The 23,588-nt window shown below is 41.6% G+C and overlaps 1 protein-coding gene across 1 annotated transcript in view; it reads left to right on the top strand.

The window, feature by feature from the left end:
• LOC148474689 (cytochrome P450 4B1-like) overlaps positions 1–23,588 on the top strand; it is a 291,441-nt gene that overhangs the window by 43,753 nt on the left and 224,100 nt on the right. The window contains exons 5-6 of the mRNA XM_088458237.1: positions 9,489–9,613; positions 18,977–19,128. Of these exons, the coding sequence (XP_088314363.1) occupies positions 9,489–9,613; positions 18,977–19,128 (277 nt within the window). The remainder of the gene's footprint in view (positions 1–9,488; positions 9,614–18,976; positions 19,129–23,588) is intronic.

The following is a 23,588-nucleotide window of genomic DNA, read 5'->3' as shown; positions in this document are numbered from 1 at the left end:
GAGGTGGGGGTGGGAGAGATGTGGAGAAGGACAGGGTGGGTTAGCCATGGAGGGGTGGGTGAGAGGGAAGCAGGGTAATTAGGGAGGTAGGGGTGGGAGAGCTGGGGAGAAGGACAGGGTGGGTTAGCCATGGAGGGGTGGGTGAGAGGGAAGCAGGGTAATTAGGGAGGTGGGAGTGGGAGAGGTGGGAAGGACAGGGTGGGTTAGCCATGGAGGGGTGGGTGAGAGGGAAGCAGGGTAATTAGGGAGGTGGGGGTGGGAGAGATGGGGAGAAGGACAGGGTGGGTTAGCCATGGATGCGTGGGTGAGAGGGAAGCAGGGTAATTAGGGAGGTAGGGGTGGGAGAGCTGGGGAGAAGGACAGGGTGGGCTAGCCATGGAGGGGTGGGTGAGAGGGAAGCAGGATAATTAGGGAGGTGGGGGTGGGAGAGATGGGGAGAAGGACAGGGTGGGTTAGCCATGGAGGCGTGGGTGAGAGGGAAGGAGGGTAATTAGGGAGGTAGGGGTGGGAGAGCTGGGGAGAAGGACAGGGTGGGTTAGCCATGGAGGGGTGGGTGAGAGGGAAGCAGGGTAATTAGGGAGGTGGGGTGGGAGAGATGGGGAGAAGGACAGGGTGGGTTAGCCATGGAGGGGTGGGTGAGAGGGAAGCAGGGTAATTAGGGAGGTAGGGGTGGGAGAGCTGGGGAGAAGGACAGGGTGGGTTAGCCATGGAGGGGTGGGTGAGAGGGAAGCAGGGTAATTAGGGTGGGAGAGCTGGGGAGAAGGACAGGGTGGGTTAGCCATGGAGGGGTGGGTGAGAGGGAAGCAGGGTAATTAGGGAGGTGGGAGTGGGAGAGATGGGGAGAAGGACAGGGTGGGTTAGCCATGGAGGGGTGGGTAATCAGTCAGTTGTGCTATTGCTTTATTAGCTTGTTAGCCTAAGCCTCTGTGACAAAGCATTGAGGTCTCTCAGCCTGCGATGTGCACATTAATCAGGTGTGACTCACGTTACTGTAAGGTAGTGAGGGGGCCGCACCGCTTCATAGTATACATGGATATGCTCCATGGAGTAACCATCCCAAACCCTCTTACTTACTGATCCTAAAGAAGGGAAAGTGCCGATTCCATGAGATTTCCAGTTACCGGGATGGAAAATATTCCTGATGAGTTTGTTTTTGGCTTGTTACTTACTTGGATAGGCCAAGGGTGCAATGTGTAAGTGGGGTTATTTGGGATTGGGATCTGAAATGACCTCTTTATTTAGAGATCCTGTACCTCTGTGTCATCTGGGATGATTTAGTAACCCAGTAAAACCCTATATGCTTGATGTTCCGTTAGGAGGTTCAAAAGTGAGATTACAGTAAGAGCTTTTTTAATGTTAATATTAAATCATTGGTATGTATGTATATACAGTATATGTGTATATAAATATGGTTTAATCATGGAGGCAAAGGTCACAGGGACTAGGAGGGGTCATCCCTGCCCGGTCTTATTACAGCTGGTAAAGTTGGGTGTAAACCGTTTGCAGTGACCGTCTATATGTACAGTATAGGAGAACGTTCCTACATGATTGGACAGGAGACTTTATCACATTCTATAATTCTTCTGGTGTAATCCAATCTTTGACAGCTCAGGATATACAAGTTCACCATGTTCTGCCTGTTTGCTAACAAATTTATGTTAACATTGAGTATAGATATTGGGTGGTGGCCCCACATAGTCTGAGCTCATGGTCTGGAGTTGTAGAGCAAATTTTCCATTTTGTGTACCCATCCGATCCTGGTAGTCAGAGTTTACAGGTCTCCACATACACTTATACTTAACAAAATGTGCTTGCGTCTCACCACAGATTTTTTAACATATGAATCTTAAGCTGCATACACGCGTAACGATCTTCTTAGTGAACAATTTTAGTTAACGATTTTAGTTCAGTTTTTCCTTTGGAAAAGTGAACGATTTTTGGAAGTATAATGAACGCTTTTTGTAACTATTTTTAAACGATGAACGAAAAATGTTCCTTCCCTTATTGAAAATTGTTAAGTTGGTCAGTCAGAAATGGTCGATGAACTACAAACGGGAGCGCGCATGAACGATTATAGTTCATCACTATAACTCAGAAACTGAACAATTTTTCGAATGACAGCGACGTCGTTATAGTTAAATCATGAAAAAAATCGTTACGTGTGTACACACCTTTAGCTGCATTTCTAATGCAACAAGATTACAATTCACAGGTACCCTGGCTACTGCGCAGACTCCATGCTGCTGTGCCTCCAGGGAAGCTTCACTCCCTCTCTCAAGATGGCCACCGACCTGAGAACTGCGCATGCGTGGTGTCATCTTGTCATTGTGTAAGAGTGACGCAGTGGTGCACGGTTGTGTACCACTTAGCTCTAGTGAAACGCAGCATTACCTGCAATCCGGACGCTGTTCCAGCATCCTACAGCTCTACCGCATCCAACATATGCTCACTGGCTGGTGAGCTGTAATGTGATACACCACTAATATCTAGTCCCAGTATTGTGTAATGTGATACATCACTAATATCTAGTCCCGGTATTGTGTAATGTGATACACCACTAGTATCTAGTCCCGGTATTGTGTAATGTGATACACCACTAATATCTAGTCCCGGTATTGTGTAATGTGATACACCACTAATATCTAGTCCCAGTATTGTGTAATGTGATACACCACTAATATCTAGTCCCAGTATTGTGTAATGTGATACACCACTAATATCTAGTCCCGGTATTGTGTAATGTGATACACCACTAATATCTAGTCCCGGTATTGTGTAATGTGATACACCACTAATATCTTGTCCCCGGTATTGTGTAATGTGATACACCGCTAATATCTAGTCCCAGTATTGTGTAATGTGATACACCACTAATATCTAGTCCCAGTATTGTGTAATGTGATACACCACTAATATCTAGTCCCAGTATTGTGTAATGCGATACACCACTAATATCTTGTCCCAGTATTGTGTAATGCGATACACCACTAATATCTTGTCCCAGTATTGTGTAATGCGATACACCACTAATATCTAGTCCCAGTATTGTGTAATGCGATACACCACTAATATCTAGTCCCAGTATTGTGTAATGTGATACACCACTAATATCTAGTCCCAGTATTGTGTAATGTGATACACCACTAATATCTAGTCCCGGTATTGTGTAATGCGATACACCACTAATATCTTGTCCCAGTATTGTGTAATGCGATACACCACTAATATCTAGTCCCAGTATTGTGTAATGCGATACACCACTAATATCTAGTCCCGGTATTGTGTAATGTGATACACCACTAATATCTAGTCCCCGTATTGTGTAATGTGATACATCACTAGTATCTACTCCCGGTATTGTGTAATGTGATACACCACTAATATCTAGTCCCGGTATTGTGTAATGTGATACACCACTAATATCTAGTCCCGGTATTGTGTAATGTGATACACCACTAATATCTAGTCCCAGTATTGTGTAATGTGATACACCACTACTATCTAGTCCCAGTATTGTGTAATGTGATACACCACTAATATCTAGTCCCAGTATTGTGTAATGTGATACACCACTAATATCTAGTCCCGGTATTGTGTAATGTGATACACCACTAATATCTAGTCCCGGTATTGTGTAATGTGATACACCACTAATATCTAGTCCCAGTATTGTGTAATGCGATACACCACTAATATCTAGTCCCAGTATTGTGTAATGCGATACACCACAAATATCTAGTCCCAGTATTGTGTAATGTGATACACCACTAATATCTAGTCCCAGTATTGTGTAATGCGATACACCACTAATATCTAGTCCCAGTATTGTGTAATGCGATACGCCACTAATATCTAGTCCCAGTATTGTGTAATGCGATACACCACTAGTATCTAGTCCCAGTATTGTGTAATGCGATACACCACTAATATCTAGTCCCGGTATTGTGTAATGTGATACACCACTAATATCTAGTCCCAGTATTGTGTAATGTGATACACCACTAATATCTAGTCCCAGTATTGTGTAATGTGATACGCCACTAATATCTAGTCCCAGTATTGTGTAATGTGATACACCACTAATATCTAGTCCCGGTATTGTGTAATGTGATATACCACTAATATCTAGTCCCGGTATTGTGTAATGTGATATACCACTAATATCTAGTCCCAGTATTGTGTAATGTGATACACCACTAATATCTAGTCCCAGTATTGTGTAATGTGATACACCACTAATATCTAATCCCGGTATTGTGTAATGTGATATACCACTAATATCTAGTCCCGGTATTGTGTAATGTGATACACCACTAATATCTTGTCCCGGTGTTGTGTAATGTGATACACCACTAATATCTAGTCCCAGTATTGTGTAATGTGATATACCACTAATATCTAGTCCCAGTATTGTGTAATGCGATACACCACTAGTATCTAGTCCCAGTATTGTGTAATGCGATACACCACTAATATCTAGTCCCAGTATTGTGTAATGCGATACACCACTAATATCTATTCCCAGTATTGTGTAATGCGATACACCACTAATATCTATTCCCAGTATTGTGTAATGCGATACACCACTAGTATCTAGTCCCAGTATTGTGTAATGCGATACGCCACTAATATCTAGTCCCAGTATTGTGTAATGTGATACACCACTAATATCTAGTCCCAGTATTGTGTAATGTGATGTGTTCTTACCCGGTTAACCTGCTTTCTAATCCTTTCAACCGCTCAGGTTCAATTGCAGTAATATTCAGACACTCAGGTTACTGATTCACGGTTGAGCCACAGTGTGAATTTATTCACAATTAACAATCTCTCAAAAGAAAAAATTGGTACAACAAGTGAACACATCAACAATTTAAATGACAGCAAGATGCATACATCAGACTATAGTAACTACACTCTGGACCTTATTCAGAGTCGGTCACGAGCGCTGAGTGCTCGCAACCGACTCAATCTTGGTCCACAGGGCATGCGCACAATGGAGCCGGCTCCGTCGTGCGCATGCGCGAGCCCCCTCTAACAACGGGTGATCCGTCGTTAGCGGGCTCGAAGCAGATGGAGCGAGCTGTTGATGTTGATTGACAGCTCGCTCCGTTTGCTGGGCGGGCAGGGGGTGTGCCTGCCCAAACGGATGCATTCCCACCGGAACGCTAGCCGTTTGGGGGCACCCCCACTGACATCATCAGTGATGTCAGTGGGGAGCTTCCTGCTGAAACACAGCAGGAAGCTCCCTGGGGCTTAAGGTTGACAAGACCCGTAAGCCCCGATGGTCGCGATGGTCTTGACCATCGCGACCATCTCCCTTAGTGGTCATTAGAGCTGTGGGTGTTAACCCACAGCCTAACGACCGACATGGAGGCGGCCGTTCAGGATGCAAGCGGCCGCCCTGTTTCTGAACGACCGCTTGCATCCTACGACCGCCTCTGAATGAGGCCCTCTGTCCCTGAAGGAGTTTTATTAACCTGGAACGCTTCTTTCTTTAAGCGGAAAAGAAGGGTGTTAGGTCATATATGTAGCACATCAAATAATACTTACAATGCATCGGTGGCGAATGAAACACCCTCACTCAACGTTGGTTTTTGAACCCAGTCAGTGACCTAGTATTCCTGCATGCAAGTAACGGTCTTAGGAACTCTCAATTTCCCTTAAAGTCTGGCCAGTACCCCCTGCGTTGGTGCACGTTTGAATAAATAACTGCCTTGACACTAATTCTCCCTGATACCTCGTGATAGTTGTGAAGGTTGCGCTAACTTTTGTGCTGTCGCTGGTGCTGACACTTGTACGTTCCAAGCCCGAACCTGTGGGTTCCTTGAGGTAGGTGATTGCTGTCCCTGGTGCTGACTGACACTCACTAATATGAATACACTCCTGTGGTTGTCACTGAAGGCGGCTAACTCTGACTAGCATCCGCGTCTAATCCTGACTTGTCTCACGGTCTTTTGTATAATATGCTGAATCTTCTTTTCAGATCCTCAATTATTTAAATGCAGTTTAAATACAATCCCTTGCTGTTATTAATTTTGAGCCTGCGCTTCCCTTTCCTGTCACAGTCTCTCAGGCTAAATGTTCTTTATTGTAGCTGCACGAGGTTTGGCTAAACTAACTGAGGTGTCCCTATTTTCACTCAACGGTTTAGTTTTACCTCAGATATCACTTCATTAGCCTTTTTAATCCCTGTTCTTCCTGAGGGAGTAGTTTGTGTGAGAAGTTCTCTCTATAGGGCTCTATTTATTAACATTATTTTAACTAAAATAAAGTGAAAAAGGGTGTTTTCACATCCTTTTCACATTATTTTAGTATCACCTATAGTTATTACAGGGCAATTGGAGTAGAATTAGTAAAATTCTACTCCAACCCCTAGTATCACTTATTTTTAGTAAAGCAGATCGCATTTCCCATAATTGTAATGGGAAATGTGATCCGCAAGCTGATTACTGTAAAAAAAAAAAAAATTAAACATTTATTTTTTTACTTACCTGAATCCAGGGACCGGTGATCGGGCCTCCGGTGATGGCTCCTCTCCGGTCAGCTGGTCTCCCATAGTACACTGGGGCCTGGTCATCAGGTGATCGGGCCCCAGGGCAGTATGGGAGATCACCTGATCGGGAAGCCAGGAGAAGATCACCGGAGGCCAGGAGGATGCAGGTAAGTGTAATGAAGGGAGGGGGGGTCGCGGGGGGGCGGGAGGGGGGTCGCGGGGGTCCGCTATGACGGGGGCGGGGCTTAGTGTCGGTGGGGGGTAGTTGCGGTGGTCGGTCGGCGCATGTGCGGGCTCTTAGTCGCGGTATTTTTTCCGAAAATACCGCGACTAGAGTGCGGATGGGATCCGCAGGGACAGAGCTTTATCATAGTAAATCCCTGTGATATTGCCTGAATGCGCAATGCGAATTCACTTGGTAATATCACACTACAATCCGCATTCAATATGCGGATTGTAGTAAATAGAGCCCTATAACTTAGCTGGCACTACTTTCTTCATGGATTAGAACTGCCTGATCATTAGTCTTTATATATCCTTGGCTTGTTCTGTGATGGGGAGAATTAACTCTTCTCTGCAAAGCTGTTAACACTACAGCAGTCTGTATTGCCTGAGATGTGTTGTATTGCTGAGCTGAACAGCTGACAGACCTGATCCTCATAGGACAGCACACTGGATTCAGCACCACTGAGAGCAGGAACAGCGATCCCCTCTGCATTCAGTCTCCCAGCTGTCCCTTATCATTATGGGGGAGGGATCAGGGCGGCTCCACTGCTGATGGTGCTTCCTCTTCTCAGTCCCCGGCAGCTTCCTGTGTGCTCCGGTCCTGGCAGCGGCTTCCCTTAGCGCACTCCGGTAAGTCCAGTCTCTCCCTTTCCTCAGGTAGCACTCTCCCAGTGTCCCCCGCAGATGCTCCCTTTTATATCAGCGGTCACGTGTGGGTTCGATTCCCGCCACCCGCACACGACTCTCTGCCCCTTCATTCACTTAAGCTGGCCACACATCTAAAGATTATCTGTCCAACCAGCCAACTAGTTGATTGGTTGGAATGAAAATCTGGTAAGGAATACAATCAGCAGTTTGCTCCCAAACACTGGAAAATGGACCAAAACTGTTGTTTGAACAAATAGTTTAGATCAAACATTTAACAAACTTGTCTGAATGACCATTTTCATCTGTTTTCTGGCATTTAGGAGCAAATTGCTGATCATCAGTTACTCCCATACGTTACCAGATTTTCATTCCAACCAATCAACAAGTTGGCTGGTTGGATGTAAATTGGTCTAGTGTGTGGCCAGCTTTAGCCCTCTATGGGGCTATCTCTCCCCCTGTACAGCGGCTGCAGTGTCCTGTCCCTTAGTTTACCTAGTCCAGGGAGGGCAGCTTGCTCCAAAGTCCCCTCTGTGAGGGGTTAACATGCACAAACAAATGGGCAGCTTCTAACTATATAAATATATATATATATATATATTCAAGTTATAAATGGTCAACATTATATACCATAGGGGTAATTATGGTAGCACAAACAACATTTCCCTATTAGCTTAAGCAAAGGAACTGTGTATATACATGAACTGCATATTTTAATTCAACATCCATACATTTTATATATTTGTTTTATCACAGTATACTTAAATGAATTTGCAAATACCTAACTAACTCCATGTGACTGGATAACTATATCCTAACAGCTTAGCCAGATCGACTGGGGTATCCCAGTATGACACCCCGCTCTGCACAAGCTGTGCACCATCCTGACCAGAGTGTGTATAACAGTGAGTACGGCTGTACCCTGTTTAACATCAATAAACTACACTACTGGTTAAGAAACTGGGCTGTATACAGTTGAGGTATCCGTTGGCATGTACAAGATCTCTGCTGAATCCACAAGTCTGTACACACATATGTTCAACAGGTCGAATACAAGTGAGCTGCGCCATGCTTCACGGCACGCATCATTGAGCTTAATCTGCAACTTTGTAGCGATTCATTGCAACACAAACACTAATTCTACTGTCTTGTACACTATAAGCGATTTGTATGCAGCTATAATGTGAATAAAATGCTAACTTTAGGAAAAAGTACGACCGTACGTGAATAGCTACTTGTGGCAGAGCATCTTAGTCATGCCATGAGATGATGGGATAGGTGTGTGAGGACACATCTGTTTATATATACTACGTAAACCAACAGATTACATATAACCATACTGCTCTTCCCATTGATCTATACATTTTATGAGCCATTTGCGAATACATTACTAACATATGTCACTACTAGTCTATTATACATTCCAATATCATGTGACAATAGGATGAATTATGCTGTCAGCTGTAGGGTTAGATCCCAGATGGGTGGATTCCCAGAAATGAAACTTAAAGAAACAAATTGAATATAAAAGTGTAAATTTATTAGAATACTCAGCTACAATTGTTGATTAATTCAGTAGATACAACAATCACCTTAGCAAATCCAGGAGCCCTTCTCTCAGCATCTAGACACTGGATTATGTTCAAACATCCTAGAACTTCTGCAGTCAGTGTTGTTCCAGGAATAAGGCTAATTCTATACTGACAAATTACAGTTTATATAGGCTGCTAAGAGAAAAACTCCTGGATAAGCATTTTAACAGATATAAAGGTCATTTTTAGAAATATACATAAATATTAATAGACAGTAGGGGGCACTGTTGCCTCAATTATGAATATTGGAATTAACATCTCAATAACAACTTTTATGGTGTGTATTTTGTATTAACTGCAGGTAACACAATGTGTATTTTGGATTAAGTATGTCTGGTCACATAACTAAACATTTAATAATAATAGTAATAGCTAACTAGCTAGCATTCTAAAGCATGTTGACATATACTGGACTTTGTCACAATCTTTATATGATGCAAAACTGACTGAGAGCACTGAACATCAAAATGGCTTGAAAACTCCATTTTGATCACTCCTGATACAAACGTTGCTATAACACTTTGCATCTTTAGGATAAATGGGAACGGCTGGTCACAGATAAGAAACCAATAGAGATCTTCCATTATGCCAGCCTCATGACACTGGACACCATTATGAAATGCGCCTTCAGCTACGAGAGCAACTGCCAGAATGACAGGTTGGTACCTGGTGGGTACTTTGCCCATGATACAGTGTCATCACATTCCACCATGCCTGAGCAATGGAGTGGGGCACAGTGGATTGGTGTAATGGCGGGTCAGTCAGGGCCTTAGCTGAATGTGGCCAGTCAGCTCCTTATGCACTTTGGGGAATAGTTACTAAAGTTAGAGTTTTTAGAAGTAGAGATGTTGCCCATAGCAACCAATAAGATTCTACCATACATGCCTACTCTCCCAGGATGGCCAGGAGTCTCCCGAATATCTGGTTGTGCTCCCGCCCCTCCCCCCAGAAAAGTAGGCAAAACTCCCGGCCACTGTCACCCCCTGGAATCTCCCCACATCACCCCGGACCACCCTCCCCCGCAGCGGAGTTGGCCAGTGACATGATTTGCACTGAATTGCATCATCACGGCCCCGCCCCCTGCTTTGCAAGGTCCTCGGCAGAAAAAAGGTTCCCCACCCCCGTTCTAGAAGATAATAGCCAGAATCTGATCGGTTGCTATGGGCAACATCTTCACTTCTAAAAACTCTCACTTTAGTACATTTACCCCTTTATATTCTGGCTGCACATTCACTTTGATGGCGCTAATGCTCTCAGCTGTGGTTATGGGCACTGTGTTCTCGTATGAATTGCTTTGAATAACTTTTTCCAAAATCTCCCCTATTTTATTATTCTATATACATTATGGGGGAGATTTATCAAACTTCTAATAACAAGTTGAGTTGTTGCCCTTCTCAACCAATCAGATTCTACCTATCATTTTATAGAATGTACTAGATAAATGATAACTACAAGCTGATTGTTTGCTATGGGCAATGAAAAACAAAGTAGTAGGGACTAAAAAATCTACTATACAAAAGTATTTAAGATACGAGCTAAGAAATCTACATCTTTTGTAGATTTGCCTCCTATATAAATCTGAATGTTATTGTATAATTTTATGTGATTTTTGATAAATTGAGCAATGATGTGAACAGATGGTTTTTGTTGTGACTAATGATGGCCCCTATATTAAGGATACCTTTAAATGATGTTAGACACCTTTGAAAAAGCTGCCAAACGGCAACAAAACGCGTGTTAGCCACGCCCCCAGTGTGAAAAAATAAAGCCAATTTTTTGTGTGTGTGGTTGGTTGTGGGCGTTAGCCACGCTATAATTGTTTGGTGGCACTGCTGTAAGAACCGCAGTGAGTATGGAGGACAGTCACATGACCGGAGAGCAGGATCCACATACCAGTCTTGTAGCTGTCGGTAGCAGTCATGATGACGATGCAAGGCCGTCAATGTCATCTATGAAGGCCGATGCCCCAGGGATTCAGTCAGGCCATGTAAAAAAATCTACTTTTACCCTGTTAAAGAAAAAAAATCTAAAGCTAAGTCAGCTTTAGAGAAACCAAAAATTGGCAATATGCCATTCACTACACGAAGTGGCAAGGACAGGATAAGGCCTTGGCCTTTATTTATGACTGGTGGTTCTAGTGATGATTTAAGCCCCCCCTCTGCTTGCAGGAGAGGTACCAAAAAAATGTAAATTGTTAAGACACCGGAACCAACTGTGTGCTCCGAAAAATCACAAATCCCCGAGGAGAATCCAAGTGTGTCCACTGATGCCATGTGTGAACCTGACCTTTCTAATACTGTACTTGAAGAGGATCCTCCTTCCACTATTTGTGTGAAACTTTGGGGACAAAAAACCGAACAACAATCAGTCCAGTGTCACCTAGCTGCTCCCTTCTATCTGGATCCAAGTGCCTGCAATATCCACCACCAACACCTGCATCATCATCATCATCATCAATATCCTCATTCGTAATTGGAAGTAGTCCTGCATCCAATATCATAAGGACTGACTCCTTTCCTATCTGTTGTTCCTCAGAAGGATACTTGAGTGCTACGCCTGCTGATGTTGCTATGAGTGGATCTTTATCCCAGAAAGGGACCAGGAAGAAGACTACTTTTAGCAGTTCAACAAAACAATTGACTGTCAAACAATCCTTTGCATTGGCGAACAAGTATGATGGCAAACACCCAGATGCACAGCGGATTACTGACACCATAACAGCTATGCTGGTATTAGATGTGTGTCCAGTATCCGCCATTAATGCAGTGGGTTTTAGACAGTTAATGGAGGTCCTGTATCCTTGTTACCGTGTCCCTTCTAGATTCCACTTCTCTAGAACAGCAATTCCCAATCTGTACAAGGACATTAAAAAAAAACCTTATTAATGTCCTCAGAAATGCCGTTGTGCCCACTGTCCACATAACCACAGATATGTGGACAAGTGGGACAGGGTAAACTAAAGATTACATGACTGTGACAGCCCACTGGATAGGTGTATTGCCTCCAACTGTGCAAACAGCAGCATCATCATCTAACAAATGCCAGCTCATTCAGAGGTAGGCTACTCTGTGTATCACCGGTTTCAGTAAGCATCATACCGCTGAGAATCTCTTAGAAAAACTCAGGGAAATCATTGCAAAATGGCTTACCCCACTTGGACTCTCCTCGGGACTTGTGATTTCTGACAATGCCAGCAATATTGTGCGAGCATTACATGTGGGCAAATTTGTACACATCCCATGTTTTGCTCACACAATTAATTTGGTGGTGCAAATTTTTTTTTAATATGACATGGGCATGCAGGAGATGCTCTCGGTGGCCCGAAAAGATTTCTGGACATTTTCGATATTCAGCAACTGCGTGTCAAAGATTGCAGCACCAGCAAGAACTGTTGAATTTGCCCTACCAACTGAAGCAAGAGGTAGTAACTAGGTGGAATTCTACCCTCTCTATGCTTCAGTGGATGAAGGAGCAGAAAAGGCCATCCAAGGCTACACTGTGGCTTATGACTTGGGGAGAGAAGCAGGAATGCACCTTAGCCAAGCGCAGTGGAGAATAATTTCTGTCTTGTGCAAGGTTCGCAAACCCTTTGAACTTGCCACATGTGAAGTTAGTTTAGACACTGCCAGCTTGAGTCAGGTCATTCCCCTAATCAGACTTTTGCAAAAGCAGCTGGAGAAAGTGAAGGAGGAGCTGAAACGGAGTGATTCTGCTAAGTATGTCGGACTTGTAGATCAAGCCCTTCATTCACTTCGACAGGATCCAAGCATCGTCAATCTCTTGAAATCAGATCACTGTATTTTGACAACCATACTTGATCCTAGGTTTAAGTCATACCTTGTGTCTTTCTTTCCGATGGACATTAATCTGAAAAGATGCAAAGAGCTGGCAGTGAATAAATTGCCAGTTCAAGTGGAACTAAGACACGGCAGCATCTCCTCCTTCAGTTTCTACAGCTTCTAGGAATAAACTACATTTTCCTAAGAGACCCACTGCTGGTGGTGATGCAGATTAGTCAGCAAAACCTAATGACATCTGGTTGGGTCTGAAAGGGCTACAATGAGTGACATGTCTACCGTGACTTCGTCTGATATGGTCACCATTCAGAGAATGGTGGATAACTATTTTATGGATAGCATACAAATAGGCATGTTACTCAGCCCCTTTCACTACTGGCAGGAAAAATAGGCACAAAAAAAAGAGGCAATTTGGAGTCCCTTACACAAACTGGCTTTTCTGCATTTAAGTTGCTCACCCTCCAGTGTGTACTCTGAAAGAGTTATCATCACAGCCGGGAACCTTGTCAGTGATCGGTGTAAGAGGTTACTTCCCCAAAATGTGGAAAAGATGATGTTCATCAAAATGAAATACAAATTCCACGAGGAAGACCTTTACCAGCACTTACGTCCAAAAAATACAGAAACGTCTGTAATTGTGGATTCCAGCGGGGACAAATTCATATTGTGTGAAGAAGAGGAGGATGCACAGGCTGTTGCAGGACTGGTTCCTTCCTAATCATAGCTCTGTCTTCCACTACTACTCAGCCCGGAGGCTGCATCAACAATTAACTATCAACTATTAAATCTTCAGCCAGTGGCTGCACCAATTATGAACTATCAATCTTCAAGGGGTACCCAAACCATCATCTTTGCACAGTCCTCAACTCTATTTATCAATCAGTTTTGAGTCAGCTAGCTGGATGCAAACTTTTGGCCCTTGACTAGATGAAAAAATCAATATTGTGAGCTGTGAGGTGGTCAAAATTGACTGGACATGAGTGGAAACAAATCTTATTGAGGTTAATGATCCGGTAGGAACAAAACAGGCCCATTTTATGTGATTTTTGCAGTTTTTATGATTTTTTTAAGAAAAAATCCAGATCCAAACCCAAAACCGAAAAACAAAACACGGAAGTGAGGTTTTGGCAAAACCAATCCAGATCCAAAACCAGGGCAGATCCAGATCCAAAACCAAAACACGGGGGTCGGCGCACATCTCTAATACAAGCATCGCTATAGGCACCACACTAATAAAAGTACAGTAAGTAAAGTAGATGTTACATATACAGGTATAAAAGTGTATCAGATAAGTGAGAGCAGCTAGTTAGTGTTAGGTGTGTTACTCACATGAAGAGTGATCAGATGAATCACAATTAATTGCAAACTCCCTCTTTGGCATGACAATGAACTGAATCCCAAAAACAACATTTCCACTGCATATCAGCCCTGCCACGAAAGGACCAGCTGGCATCATGTCAGTGTTTCTCTCGTTAACACAGGTAAGAGTGTTGATGAGGGCAAGGCTGGGGATCACTCTGTCATGCTGATTGAGTTAGATTAACAGACTGGAAGCTTTAATTGGAGGGTGGAGCTTGACATAACCATTTTTAACAGAGGAAGAAAAATTACCTGCAAGGAAACACATTCGGTCATCATTGCTTTGCACAAAAAGGGCTTCACAGGCAAGGATATTGCTGCTATTAAGATTGCACCTAATTCAACCATTTATCGGATCATCAAGAACTTCAAGGAGAGAGGTTCAATAGTTGTGATGAAGGATTCAGGGCGCCCAAGAATATCCAGCAAGTGATAGGACCATCTCCTAAAGTTGATTCAGCTGCGGGATCGGGGCATCACCAGTGCAGAGCTTGCTCAGGAATGGCAGCAGGCAGGTGTGAGTGCATCTGCACACACAGTGAGGCGAAGACTTTTGGAGGATGGCCTGGTCTCAAGAAGGGCAGCAAAGAAGCCACTTCTCTCCAGGAAAATCATTAGGAACAGACTGATATTCTGCAAAAGGTACAGGGATTGGACTACTGAGGACTGGGGCAATGCTATTTTCTATGATGAATCCCTTTTCATTTTGTTTGGGGCATCTGGAAAAACGCTTGCACGGAGAAGGAAAGGTGAGCGCTACCATCAGTTTTGTGTCATGCCAACAGTAACGCATCCTGAGATCATTCATGTGTGGGGGCTTCTCAGCCAAGGGACTGGGCTCACGCACAATTTTGCCTAAGAACACAGCCATGAATAAAGAATGGTACCAACACATCCTCCAAGAGCAACTTATCCCAACCATCCAATAACAGTATGGTGAGGAACAACGCCTCTTCCAGCATGATAATGCACCTTGCCATAAGGCTATAGTGATAACTAAGTGGCTTGGGGAACAAAACATCCCAATTTTGGATCCATGGCCAGGAAACTCCCCAGACCTTAATCCCCTTGAGAACTTGTGGTCAATCCTCAGGAGGTGGATGGACAAACAAAAACCTACAAATTCTGACAAACTCCAAGCATTAATTATGTAAGAATGGGCGGCCATCAGTCAGTATGTGCCCCAGAAGTTGAGTGACCGCATGCCAGGGCGAATTGCAGAGGTCTTGAAAAAGAAGGGTCAACACTGCACATATTCACTCTCTGTATAAACTTAATGTAATTGTCAATATAAGCCTCTGACACTTATGTCATGCTGTAATGTTACCTCAGTATACCATAGTAACATCTGACACTTATGTAATGCTGTAATGTTACCTCAGTATACCATAGTAACATCTGACACTTATGTAATGCTGTAATGTTACCTCAGTAAACCATAGTAACATCTGACACTTATGTAATGCTGTAATGTTACCTCAGTATACCAGAGTAACATCTGACACTTATGTAATGTTACCTCAGTATACCATAGTAACATCTGACACCTATGTAATGTTACCTCAGTATACCATAGTAACATCTGACACTTATGTAATGTTGTAATGTTACCTCAGTATACCATAGTAACATCTGACACTTATGTAATGCTGTAATGTTACCTCAGTATACCATAGTAACATCTGACACTTATGTAATGCTACCTCAGTATACCATAGTAACATCTGACACTTATGTAATGCTGTAATGTTACCTCAGTATACAATAGTAACATCTGTCACTCATGTCATGCTGTAATGTTACCTCAGTATACCATAGTAACATCTGACACTTATGTAATGCAGTAATGTTACCTCAGTATACCATAGTAACATGTGACACTTATGTAATGCTGTAATGTTACCTCAGTATACCATATTAACATCTGACACTTATGTAATGCTGTAATGTTACCTCAGTATACCATAGTAACATCTGACACTTATGTAATACTGTAATGTTACCTCAGTATACCATAGTAACATCTGACACTTATGTAATGCTGTAATGTGACCTCAGTATACCATAGTAACATCTGACACTTATGAGATGCTATAATGTTACCTCAGTATACCATAGTAACATCTGACACTTATATAATGCTGTAATGTTACCTCAGTATATCATAGTAACATCTGACACTTATGTAACGTTACCTCAGTATACCATAGTAACATCTGACACTTATGTAATGCTGTAATGTTACCTCAGTAAACCATAGTAACATCTGACACTTATGTAATGCTGTAATGTTACCTCAGTATACTATAGTAACATCTGACACTTATGTAATGCTGTAATGTTACCTCAGTATACCATAGTAACATCTGACACTTATGTAATGCTGTAATGTTACCTCAGTATATCATAGTAACATCTGACACTTATGTCATGCTGTAATGTTACCTCAGTATACCATAGTAACATCTGACACTTATGTCATGCTGTAATGGTATCTCAATATACCATAGTAACATCTGACACTTATGTAATGCTGTAATGTTATCTCAATATACCATAGTAACATCTGACACTTATGTAATGCTGTAATGTTACCTCAGTATACCATAGTAACATCTGACACTTATGTAATGCTGTAATGTTATCTCAATATACCATAGTAACATCTGACACTTATGTCATGCTGTAATGTTACCTCAGTATACCATAGTAACATCTGACACTTATGTCATGCTGTAATGTTACCTCAGTATACCATAGTAAGATCTGACACTTATGTAATGCTATACATAAATGACCAGGGAAGGGGGGAATAGGGGGATATAGTTTGAGCACAGGATATAATATATTGGATATAATTAGTCAAAAGAATAATGAAAATCCACAATTATAAATATCAAACCCTAGTATAGGTGTCAAGCAAAAATATTATAAAGTGTGGAGGTGCTCCCCATGAGAGTATAGATAAACGTAGTATGGGGAAGAAGAAGAAAACTCTCTTGTTGGGGGCACTCGAATGTAAAGGTTATAATAAGAATAATATATAAAAAATAACTTTTATTAGATATATTTTAAAATACCAAAAACAAGTCTGAGCCTGTTACTTATTGGCATTACTGTTGGAATAACAGCTATAAATTATCACAAGCAGAACACGAACATACATAGAACATAAGACAACATATAATACAATACTTATCACAATTATGTGAAGCTAAGTGAAATATTACAAATAGGTCTATAATTCTCTGTCTCATACAATATTGAGACCTATATAAAACATTTACTAGTTCAATGACCTCATAATGTCGTCATAGCACAATGGCTAATCAGAATTACGGCAGAAGCATACAAGGAAATCTTCTAGAAAAGAATGTGATAATAACCATACAATATTCAATATAGGTTACGTGAGATATCACAGCACAATAACACTGAACAGTAATCAGAGAAATACAATGATAAGGGGGTCAGATGAAATAATAGCTGACCCTGCAAATATCAAAATGAATATAAGTAAATCACAGGTTGTAATGAGAGGCAGTTCACACGTAGGTCGCCTGTGATGCCACCCAGGTACTTGTAGACAGTAAGGTTATAGGAAAAAGTAAAGCTACTCCTTTATGTGGAGTTTACAAAATAGCAGCTGCTGCATGCCATTGTATAACCATTGAATGGCATGTGAGCGTACTATAAAGGTACTCCCAGGGTAGGGAATAAGTACAATGAGTATCTGCTGTTGGACTGCGTTAAAAAGAAGGTCCTGGTGTAAACATTGCAGGAACCTCTAATAGGCGCACCCCAATGAGAGTACTCATAGAGACAATTGTTATCATAATGAAATAACACAGCATGTGTAATGCTGTAATGTTACCTCAGTATACCATAGTAACATCTGACACTTATGTAATGCTGTAATGTTACCTCAGTATACCATAGTAACATCTGACACTTATGTAATGCTGTAATGTTACCTCAGTATACCATAGTAACATCTGACACTTATGTCATGCTGTAATGTTACCTCAGTATACCATAGTAACATCTGACACTTATGTCATGCTGTAATGTTACCTCAGTATACCATAGTAACATCTGACACTTATGCCATGCTGTAATGTTACCTCAGTATATCATAATAACATGTGACACTTATGTAATGCTGTAATGTTACCTCAGTATACCATAGTAACATCTGACACTTATGTAATGTTACCTCAGTATACCATAGTAACATGTGACACTTATGTAATGCTGTAATGTTACCTCAGTATACCATAGTAACATGTGACACTTATGTAATGCTGTAATGTTACCTCAGTATACCATAGTAACATCTGACACTTATGTAATGCTGTAATGTTACTTCTGTATACCATAATAACATCTGACAAAAAGGTCTAAAAACACTGAAGCAGCAAACTTTGTGAAAACCAATACTTGTGTCATTCTCAAAACTTTTGGCCATGGCTGTATGTTGTGTTTTACAAAAATAATATATCTTTTTTTTTTTTTTTTATAAAATTGTATTGGATAAGTGTTAAATAGATGTTCTTTACCTAGTTCAATCATAAAAAAACAACCATTTCTGAGCTGTTTTTTTTTGGAAAAAATATTAACCCGCTAAGGGGTTAAAAACAATCCGGGGTGGATAGGGAGGGTGCTAATCTAGGCTGAAGGAGTCTCTTTGCCTTCAAATATATATACATAATATAGCATATATAGGGGTGGGACCATAGACTGCACACCTACAAGTAACATGTCATATAATTCTCCATGGATGTACAATATTATAAAACATGACACCTAGTGTCCACTATAAAGTACTGCACCACTTACCTGTTACTCCTTTCCTCCTTGTGCAGTGAGAATGATTACATTAAAGCCGTGTATGAGCTCTCCTACCAGGTGGATCTCAGGTCCCGCTTTTTTCTGTATCATAATTCCCTCATTTACCATCTGAGCCCAAATGGATTCCGCTTTCGGAGAGTGAAGAAAATAGCACATGAGCACACGTGTGAGTATAATGTGCAAATATTTATTTCACTTTTCAATTCAGTGTGTGTGTGTGTGTTGGATTGTAATAAGCATACAAACTTAAATTTGTGTTTATTTTATAAATAAACTCTTAAACATTATAATAATGTGTAGAGCTCTGGGTTTAGGATGACAAACGTTTAGAGGTGATTTTCTTTCGATTTTGCATGTGGGTATTTACTAAAGGCTAAATCGAATGTATAATTGAGTTTCTAACCGAATTTTACTCAAATTGAACATTGGAAAAACATTGTTACTTTTACATAGACCAATACACAAATCCCTTATTTACTATCATTCGATTTGAAATCGAACGTCAAATCCCCAAATGAATAGACCTGCTTCATGCTTTCGATCTGAGCATGAGCAGGTCGGATTGACACAGATGTATGCATGTATCTTACTGTAAAAAGCTAAGAAAGAGTTACTTTGAAAAAAAATTACGTGGGGCCCCCCCTAAAACAGAACCAGCCCCGGACTTTTTATAGCCAGTCCTGGTTGTCTAAGTACAGGGAAAAAATTGCGTACTTAGCACAACCAGCACTGGGCTCTGAGCCAGTCCTGGTTCTGGAATTACAGGGAGGAAAATGCGTAGGGTCCCCCTTTAATCTTCAGAACCAGTACCTGACCCTTTCTAGCAGGGGGCTTATGCCCTATCACCAAGCCCCCCAGCCACAGCATCAGCCCTGACCATTAGTCAGCCCAGGCCAGGGATCCCTGGGGAGTTGTGGATCCCCCAATAAAGGGGTCCACCTGTCCAGGACACCCCTAGCCTAAGCTGATAACCCGGGGCTATCCCTGCCACTCCTGGACGGTGGGTAATTGGTTGATAGTGTTAGTGTAGTGTAAAAAAAAGATTAAAAACATTGTCTTTACAGTAAAACTGCAGGTGCCTCCTCCGCATGGTGGTACTTGGGGAACTACAAGTACATTAAGGGCCCACTGGTACCTGTAGTTCACCTGTAAATAAATGTTTAAATAAACACAAGACACAGACACCATGACAGTGTAGCTTACATACATTACCTGGAGTGGTCCCCTTCTCCCTGTAGGCATCCATGGCACTAGATAAACATAATGGTTGTTATCTCCTGAATGAAGCACTCAGATGCGGCTTCTGCCTTTGTAGAGCCGTATCTGAGCACTCATTGGCTGAGAGAGGTCAGCCCCCGCCTCTCTCAGCCAGTGAACAGCTCCCTCCATTAAAGTAAATGGTGGGAACCGCAAAATAACATTTTAGTTGCCTTGAGGCTCTCCATTGACTTCAATGGAGGGAGCCATTCATTGGGTAGAGAGCCAGGGGCTCAGGCTCAGACTGGGCTGCCGGGGAAATGGGAATTTCCCCAGTGGGCCCCGGATTAATAATTGGGGCCGGTGGAGCACTTCTGTTCCAGATTCCTGCCGATTCAGTGCCAGGCCAGCCACTCACACTCAAAGCCAATAAGCCCTGCCAACCTGCGGCATCATGAAGCTCTGACCACCCACGCCACGCTGAAGCTCCGCCCACCCACATGATGATAAAGCTCCACCCCCTTTAGAGTTTCCAACGTTCCAACCATTTACCCCCCCCCCACCATCCTCCATCAGCAAATGAGCTGAGAGACTGGAGTGGGCTCATTTGGAAAATGTGGAGCTGCAGCAGGAACCGCTACATGCAGGTCAGTGTAATGTCTTCTGCTGCTCTGTGTGACTGTGATCTTCACCTGGGGCTGTATGTATGTATGTATATAAATAAAATATATATATTTGTGTGTGTGTGTAATTATTTATATATATATATATATAGTGGGGGAGAGGAAAAAGCACCTAATAGTGTAATAAATTAAGTAAAATATGGGTAGACATACAACAGGTAATCCTTAGTCCATGCGTACCAGATATTTTCTTTAATAGGTTTTTCATGAGAATATTCCTAGTTCCAGTGTGTGGTGTCCCAATGTGTAAAAAATATCCAGGTAAATAAAAGGTATATATATCAATTGTAGATATAAAAAATAGATAAAAAATAAAGTGCAAGTGTTAGATGTCCGGTAATATGCAGGCTAGTCAAAATTTAGCCCTATTTTAGTAAAATAGAAAAAAATAATATAATTAGGATAAACATGAAACTATATTTATTGGAGATAAAAAATCAGGGGGAGGGGGGTTAATAAGAGGGACAAAAAAAATGGGGGATACAGTACTATATCACAAAGAGTGAGGAATACATAATGCATAAATACAATATGAATAAAAAATAGCTCATTAAAAAGTGGATAAGACTTAACTCGGTAAAAAAAACACTTAAAGTGCTATGTAGTGCAGTCTCTCAATAGGATAGTCTGTTTTTAGTCCATGTACTGGTAGGTGGAGGAGGTCCCGACGCGTTTCGTCCATTCTGGACTTCTTCAAAGTGAGCAGGAGTTGTGAGATGAGGTTCTGACTTATGCCAGTATTTATATCAGTGTATGACATACTTAATTGTCTGATTATCGCATCTGTCATTGAAGCTGGCCTAACTCCAAGATTCCGGATATAACAGATCCTTCTGATGATGCCCTATTGGTGTCTCTAGATGTATCATCTCTATAAACCATAATCCCGCACAATCAGGGGATAATGCCATTGAGAAAAGCACTACCGGCCCACCCTATACAGGGTCCTCCAACTGAATTTGTTCTAGATCTGTTGAATCTAGTCCTTAGACAGAATCATTTTATGTATGGTGACGAATACTTCCTTCAAATATCCGGGACTGCGATGGGTTCTAACCTCGCCCCGGCATACACCAATATATTTATGCACGACTACGAAGAGAACAACATCTTGTCTGTATTTGGAGGAAGTATTCATCACTATAAGAGATATATAGATGATGTATTTCTGATTTGGACCGACTCAATTGAGAGTCTGGAATGTATGGTCCAACATTTAAATTTGTTGGATAGTCCGGTCCATCTTACGTCTAAAGTAGATGAGAAGTCTTTGGACTTTTTGGATGTAACGCTCTTTAAGAAGGGATCTTCACTTGGTACGACCCTTTATCGTAAAAATATGGACCGCAACTCCTTGCTATTTGCAACAAGCTACCACCCACCGGAGTTGAAAAATAGCTTACCAACATCACAAGTCCTCCATGTCCTATGGAACAATACTGAAGAGGACGTGGCCGAGACACAGATAATGGAGATGAAGCTGAGATTTGAACAAAGGGGTTACTGTAGCAATGTCACTGTCTGAGGAAGCCACTGAGACTCACATAGAGGCGGGGAAACGCGTTACCAAATACCCACAAGTGTTTGTGCATGCAGCAAGGAACTTTTTAGCTCAAAGTGCACTGAGGCTGGAGACAAGGATTTTGTGTTTTTAAAAATCTCCTCCATAAGGCTCCCAGTGTGTATGACGACATGGACTGCCTGATTTAAGTCAATGGAAGACTGAGTTATTTCATTTTAGCATGCTGATTATCTGACTATCGGGAGTGTAACATTTGTACACTCACCATTAAAAACAGAGACTGAGTTATTATTATTCCATCATAGCATGCTGATTTTTTGAATGCCAGGGGTACAATATTAATATTCTCCCCATTAAAAACAGGAAGGAGAGGTCTGTCAATTATCCCCCTGGAGGGATTTTTTGTTGCATTATATCTGCTAGTGAAAACACTGAGGAAGTAACATTGTATGTGGCTCCGTATTGAATGAGTGGATCACATGGGAGAAGGAATACAGTTATTATAAAATCCTATTGCAAATATCCAGCATCCTTGAAAGAAAGCACCATATTTCCAATGGTAGCCAATTTCACTTGCATTTTTTATGTTCTTATTATGTTTTGTATATTATGAATTGTAGAAGCACTAGACCAACAATTGATGTTATTTATTATTGGTGATTATAAGAACAATATACCAATTATACTTAGTCAATATTTTTACCTGATTGTACTTGCAGTCTTTGGATTTACCCCAATACTGTGTCTTTTAGACAATTTATGGCCATTTTTTTAATATTATTGTCCTTTTTTTAATTTATTAAATATATTTTTTGAATTATTTAAATTCTATGTGTGATTGATCGTTTTTGCAGAGCTGTCTGTCATATTGTGTTTCTTTAAATGTTTGTTCTGTAGAGAGGGGTGGCAATCAGTAAGATCAATGCCAATAAGGGTGTGTGGGACCAGGCGCAATTTGGTTTTTCCTTTTCTTTTTCTTATTATATATAGCAATATCATTGAGAGCTGCCTCACCAGAGCACGTAAAAGATTGACCAGTACAAAAGAGATCACAGGCAATGCCAGGATGACCTTTGTTAGCCAATTCGACTATATGTCAAAGGAGGTACGGAGGTCTGTGGAAAAAACTGGCATGTTGTGGCCTCTGACCCAGTATTCAAAGGGAAGATTAACGATCCTCTGCTTATGGCTTTTCACCGTGGATGCAACTTGAAAGAGATATTG

The sequence above is a fragment of the Taudactylus pleione genome, unplaced genomic scaffold (genome assembly GCF_031769625.1).
Source record: "Taudactylus pleione unplaced genomic scaffold, aTauple2 ptg000819l, whole genome shotgun sequence".
In the NCBI taxonomy this organism is placed as follows: domain Eukaryota; kingdom Metazoa; phylum Chordata; class Amphibia; order Anura; family Myobatrachidae; genus Taudactylus; species Taudactylus pleione.
The sequence above is the reverse complement of the archived record's forward strand: the minus strand, read 5'-3'. Positions and strand labels throughout refer to the sequence as shown.